This window comes from Sodiomyces alcalophilus (assembly GCF_042370955.1).
Source record: "Sodiomyces alcalophilus JCM 7366 unplaced genomic scaffold ACRALscaffold_2, whole genome shotgun sequence".
NCBI classification, from domain to species: domain Eukaryota; kingdom Fungi; phylum Ascomycota; class Sordariomycetes; order Glomerellales; family Plectosphaerellaceae; genus Sodiomyces; species Sodiomyces alcalophilus.
In genome coordinates this window covers 7236351-7242402 of record NW_027263533.1, presented here as the reverse complement: position 1 = coordinate 7242402, position 6052 = coordinate 7236351, and the positions used below count along the sequence as shown (strand labels likewise).

Sequence of the window (6052 nt, the reverse complement as noted above, 5' to 3'; positions counted from 1 at the left end):
ACAGTATTAAGCTCGATCTGAATTTCTGTGTTAATAGCGGGGCTACGGCGTATATCATAACTAATAAAAGACTCTTTTCTACTTATTAAATAAAAGAAAAAAACTGTTCGTTAGGGTTAGGTAAAAGAAATAAAAATATAAGATGAAGGAGACTGCGTTATAAAATTCAGGGATACTAGAAAGCTTCTGCTTTTGAAAGAGTGTCTTTATATGCCGGAAATAGGCACGAATATTATTAGTCTCTCTCGTCTTAATAGTAAAGCTCGCGGTCCTACTAGAAACAAGAAGCTCTTATTATTTAATAATAAAGAGCCCCTCTTTCTTTATATAACGGCTCTGCCTTATAACGGGCTGTACTGGGCTGTAGCACGGGTACTGTTATACGGGGGGGTTAAGTCTTAGAGAATAAATATAATAAATACTAGAAAAAACACAAAGAAACTGTTATAAAGAGGTATTTTACCTAAACAATAGCCATAAGACTTAACTAGAATAAAGGGGTTTGAAAGGTTTAAAGAACAGGTATTAAAGAAACTAAATAAACAAATAAAAGGGTTGGTTGAACTTTAACCAAGTAATAATATAATAAAGAAACCTCAAGAAGAGCTTTATAAACAAAGAGACTGTAGTAACCGTCGAAGGACTACCTCTATAACTGAAAACATAACGCTATGGCATAACAGGATGGGTTATATTAACCCTGTTGCCTTAAAAGGTCTTTATACTAATACTCTTTAAAAAGATTATAATATAACTAACGAAGAGTTAACTAAAATACAGAGCTATAATGCCTCTAGGAAGAGTAAGTCTATTACACTTATAAATGAAGATTTAGTTAATAAATACAAAGCTTTTTCCTATTTAGAAAAGGTTTATATAGATCTTTACGGGCCGATCGAACCTCTTTCTTATAATAAAAAGCGTTGGATTTGGTTTATACTAGACCGCTCCACCCGGTTTCTATAGGCATAACTGCTCTTAGACAAGTCTGAAATAATGGTTATAACAGCTATAAAAGAGTGGAAAGCTCAGGTGCAAAATGATAATAATAATACCAACAATAATACTAATAAATATCACTTCTTTATTGAAGAAGTAGATATAGACGGTGGAAAAGAATTTAATAACGCCTCTTTTTAACGCCTCTTTGCAGGCATAAAGCATAACATAAAGCCACTATACACTCATAAAGCTCAAGGCTCTATTAAACGAGTTATAAGAACTATAATAGAAAAGGTTCGAGCTCTTCTTTTCTACTCAGGGCTACCTGGATACCTTTAGGGTAAAGCTATTCTGTTGGCTATTTATATATGTAACAGATCACCCAATTCAGCTCTTGAATATAAGAGTACCTATAAGCTTTTATAAGGTCAGAAACCTAATAATAATAATATACGGGTTTAGAGTTCTATTATTTATTATAAAAACAACGACCCGAATATAAAGAAACTAGATACAAGGGCACTTCGAGGTGCTTTAATAGGTTTCAATAAGTATACCTATAAGGCTTATAACCCAGTAACTAAAAAGACTGGTTAGGTTCGAGCCGTTTATATCTTAGAAAATCAGTTTCTTTACTCTTCTTTAGATAACTATAATAATAACTATACGCCCAAAGATAACAATAACCTCCCTCCTTATATTAATACTCCGGCATATAATCCGGTTTCTAACGGCGGGCCTTATTAACCCGTTAAGTATAATAAAAGAATTAATTTTAGTGAAAATACCGGTTAATTTTTATAAAATATTCCTTCGCGCGTTTCGAAACGTTCTATTAAGTGTATTTAACCTAAAGAAGAGAATAATAATAATAATAATAATAATAAGAATAATAATAAAACTCTCGACATATTAACGCCATAGGCTAGAAGATTATATAATACTCTAAGAGCTATTATTCAGTTAAACTATTACTATTAGTCTACTTAATATTACTACTACTCCTACTATTAGCTTTAATCTTACTAATAGGCCTATCTCTTAATTAATCCACGTAATTAAACTAACTAACTTAGTAGTAGCTTATAAAAAACGCTAGAGTAGTTTAGAGTAGTCTAGGAGTATATCTAGTTATATATGTATATATATAATAGTATAGTAAAGAGTCTATATCTAAACCAGAATAATAATAGCTAAGTAGTATAGTCGGAAGATCGGATATCTTTAGTAAGTATATATAGCCTACGATAGGTATATATAGGGCTACTAGCAGAATTAGAGAATATAAATTAGATATTAATATAGAGTACTTAAGCTACTAGAGTAAACGCGTATAGCATACTAGTCTATAGCTTATTTCTATAATATAAATTAATAGATTAAATATATAAATCTTATTAGTTTATTATTATAGATATCTATCTACTATCTATATATCGAGTCCTTATTCCTTACCTCTACACTATAAAACCTGGTATATGTATAAGAGCTGCTAGTTATAGAGATCTCTTGCTGATTACTATATACAGACCTTCAGTGACTCGGTCCTTGTTTACCCACCCGGGAAAGACGGCCTGTACCACACCCGATGCTGCCCCAGGTTATAGGATTGGATGTTTGACACGAGTGTTCCTGCAATATAACGGCTGAGTCTAAGTCACGTACAGCCTCGACAGCAACTAATAGAGTAGTCAGCGGCTGGAAACCCCACAGGCTGCAGGGATACGAGGACGCGTGGTTAACCGTACCATAGCAAGTCTTGACTTGGGTGACACGAAAAGGCCTGACCCCTCGGCCAGAACAGTGGGCTCTTCGCCTTCATCTGTCAGGGTTTCTATGCGGCCCTCAACCCATGCTTTTCGCCCCTCCACTCGTTTAGTCTCAGCGCGGAGCACCACGAACGACCCCGCTGGTGTCGGGTTCCTGTAATTCACTTCGAGCTTTGCTGTTACTGCGATTTTATTCGGCAGGGCGTCAAAGCAGCATCTTGCTAACCCCTCGTCAAGCAGAGTTGCCAGCAGGCCGCCGTGAACAATGCCTGGATGACCGCACAAGTCAGGTCCTAGGTGCAAAATGGTCACAAGGGATTTTCCCCCATCCTCAGTCCATGAAAAAGGCGGAACAGTCAGGCGGCCGGGTCCCAAAAGAGTCCCAGCAGTCAGGTTTCTCTGACGAAACGCTTCTGGAAATTTCATATGCGGCCGTGATTCCCTTAGGTCCGACCGCTTGCGCAACTCTGCCACTACGGGATGGGCATTGATCTTGGTCTCCACGGCCGCCGCGATGTTGTCTGTAGGAATGTATGCACGAAGAGTCTCGTCGTCGGATCTAGGCCGTAGAGCGTCAAGGACACCAGACAATGCAGGTCCAGTGCCGACCAGGAAGCCGAGCGCTCCACATCCGAGACCAACGAGAGTTAAGCCAAGGGGCTTTCGCAGCCGCGGCTCTGACTTTACAGATGATGCATGCCTCGAACCTATTTACGTGTCGGACAGTCGCGTTAGCCATCAGGGAGGTATCTGAATCGATGCCCCGTGTTGCTAACCTGTGGTGAACAAATAGTGATGATATCCGCCCGACGTCGACCGCAGACAGCGAGGCACTCGGCAGGACCTTGAAGCCAAACCAATACGTGCTCCTGTCGGTAGGAACCCGAACCCGGCTAGTGAGGCATTGACCATAATTCCTCCCGGTCGCGAAAACTAATGTAGTTACCAAGTGAGAACTACGTGACAATGGTATCGTAATATTGGTAGCTTGAGGACTGAGATATATAATGGAACGGAAGTTTGGATACCCAGAAGGTATATAATAATAAAGTACGAAGGTTGTGATGTGAAGCTGTGATTAACCGAACCGAGCTATATCGATACAATAGATTGCCTTGATTCCTAACCTCAGGCTCGCTAAAGGCTAAGCTATTGTCAGGCATTTATGCCCAAATGCCCCGATATCCTGTTGGGTACATTCGCAGAGCCACGTCACGCACTGCTCCGAATACGGCGGTACTTCTATTGGATGTATCACAGTGTTATTTCCCCTCTTTTATCTATATATTTAATATCGTAGACTGGTACTCTTTTATAGTCTGCAATAAACATAAGTTATACTTTATACGATATTAGTGTCCTGATAGCTATAAGCCCGGCGCTCTAGTAATACGCCTTTATTCTAGTCGATCTAACAGTTCTAGGCTCTATGCCTCTCTCTTTTAAAGCCCTCCTTTTAAAGCTCTACGATTAAGCCTCTTTTTAAGTCCTGCTATTACGGATAGAGTCGTCTACTAGCCCGTCCGCCTACCTATTATTACTAACCTCTTTAACCGCCTTTATTTATTCCTCCCTTCTATACCGTCACGATAACCTGAGTTATACTAACCTTTTCTAAGGACTAGCACTAGTAGTATCTGCGTGTAATAGAAGTCGCCCTCTTTAACGAGGTTATAAAGCTCGTGGATCCGGATCTTAACGATACCAAATATCCGAAACGCCTCTAAAAGGTTAACCCTCCTGCTATAAGTAAAGACGAAAGCTAGGATTAAAAGTATAAGCTATGGCTCTTCGCCTATAACGAATATAAGCAGGCAAAGGCCGCGATAAAGGCCATGCTAGACTATAACACCACCACCATAGACCGGAGCCTCGCGGAGTCCTTTACCGGTAAAGACGACCTAAAGGAAATCCTACGAATCCTAAAGGCACGCCTTAAGCCTACTAACGCTGCCTAGAGGTTATTTATTAAGCGCCGTTAGGACGATTATGTATAATCTATTAGGAAGATACCTTATTAACGCTAGCTTAACGATTTCCGAAAGTTATATAAAGAGGCAAAGATATATAAGGTTTACGTGATCGATTCGAAGATAGACTAGCTTAACGGATTTTTTAACGCGATCGGATTAGTTTCCCCGGAGTGGTCGGAAGCCCGGTTTTCTATAATATTAACGGAAGACGAGGACGATTTACCGGATATTAAAAGCGTCGTTAACGAATATACTACCTGGTTACGTTATAGGCACCCTCTATATTTAGATCGGAAGCCGGGATAGTTATCGTTCTATATAGCCACGTTCCTAGGAAAGGATAAAGAAGGTCAGTAACCGGATCGAAAGGATCGTTAATAGGGTTAAGGTACTAAAAGGGAATTTATCTACGACTCCCGTATAGCCCGGAAGACCCGAAGCTACTATAAGCTAATTTAGACCTGCCTAAACGTTAACCCGGCCCGAAGAGGGAAGAACTTTAAGCTATCTAAGGAGACGGAAGAACGTTATAACCGGATTATGGCTAGCTAGGATAATAATCGTCGAAAGAGGTTCCAGAGTAACCTTAAAAAGGACGCCGAAAGTAAAGGAAATAAGGGTTAATAAAAGTCACCCTCGAAAGACCCTTCTAAGGATTTATCTAATTTCGTGGCTACCGGGGGCGCCGGTTCTTTAGACTCGGATTCGGATAATAGAACCGGATCGTACGGTATATATAGCTTTTTATTAACCGGAGCCGCTAATAGACCCTTTAAAAACGAGCTGTTAGTTAATTCCGGCACTATAAGGCATATCACTAATAAGCGTTACCTTCTAGAAGACTACCGGCCCGCGGAAAAGCTCGTGACGTTTAATACCGGCGGAGGAGAGTCGGATCCGGTTACTGGATTCGGCACTATAAGGCTGCAAGTTGAAGACCGGGATCGTTAGCCTTATACGCTGATTTTAAAGGATATAGCGTATATTAAGGGATATCCTATAACCCTTGTGTTAGCCCTCCGCCTGCTTCTAACAGGATCGCTCGTTACTAGTAAATAGGCGTTAGAAATTAAGGAAAAAGGTAGGACCGTTACCCTGCCTTTAAAGAACGTGGGAGGTTAGTTTGCCCTCTAACTGACGGCTTAATAGCAGAGCTTTTTTAATAGCTTGAGAGCCCCGATTATAAACGTCGCCGACGCTCGTTTATAGCACGAGCGGCTAGGCTATATAAGTGCCGATGCCCTTAAACATATCACGACCGCCTATATAGGCGGCACCGTCTCTGGAGGGGAGGGTTTTCCGCTTATAATAGAGTACGAGAGCTGCTCCGGTAGTAAGGCTCGAAGACTAGTAACATAAAGGCTACTA

The 6052-nt window shown here is 40.4% G+C and overlaps 1 protein-coding gene across 1 annotated transcript; it reads right to left on the bottom strand.

The window, feature by feature from the left end:
- Positions 1 to 2327: 2327 nt before the first annotated feature.
- Positions 2328 to 3826, bottom strand: ACRALDRAFT_1075451 (uncharacterized protein). The gene is made up of 3 exons (XM_071018385.1): positions 3488 to 3826; positions 2691 to 3418; positions 2328 to 2621 (listed from the first exon to the last, which is right to left on the bottom strand). The coding sequence occupies exons 1-3, from the start codon at positions 3621 to 3623 to the stop codon at positions 2595 to 2597; spliced, it is 891 nt and encodes a 296-aa protein (XP_070878247.1). The 5' UTR covers positions 3624 to 3826; the 3' UTR covers positions 2328 to 2594.
- Between the last annotated feature and the right edge of the window lie 2226 nt (positions 3827 to 6052).

Excerpts from the sequence above, each read along its gene's own strand:
- ACRALDRAFT_1075451 (XM_071018385.1), bottom strand. The coding sequence starts at position 3,623 with ATGGTCAATGCCTCACTAGCCGGGTTCGGGTTCCTACCGACAGGAGCA. Across the intron at positions 3,419-3,487 it reads TCACTATTTGTTCACCACAG|GTTCGAGGCATGCATCATCT; the intron begins GTTAGCAACACG and ends ACACGTAAATAG. Across the intron at positions 2,622-2,690 it reads CCAAGTCAAGACTTGCTATG|TTGCTGTCGAGGCTGTACGT; the intron begins GTACGGTTAACC and ends CTACTCTATTAG.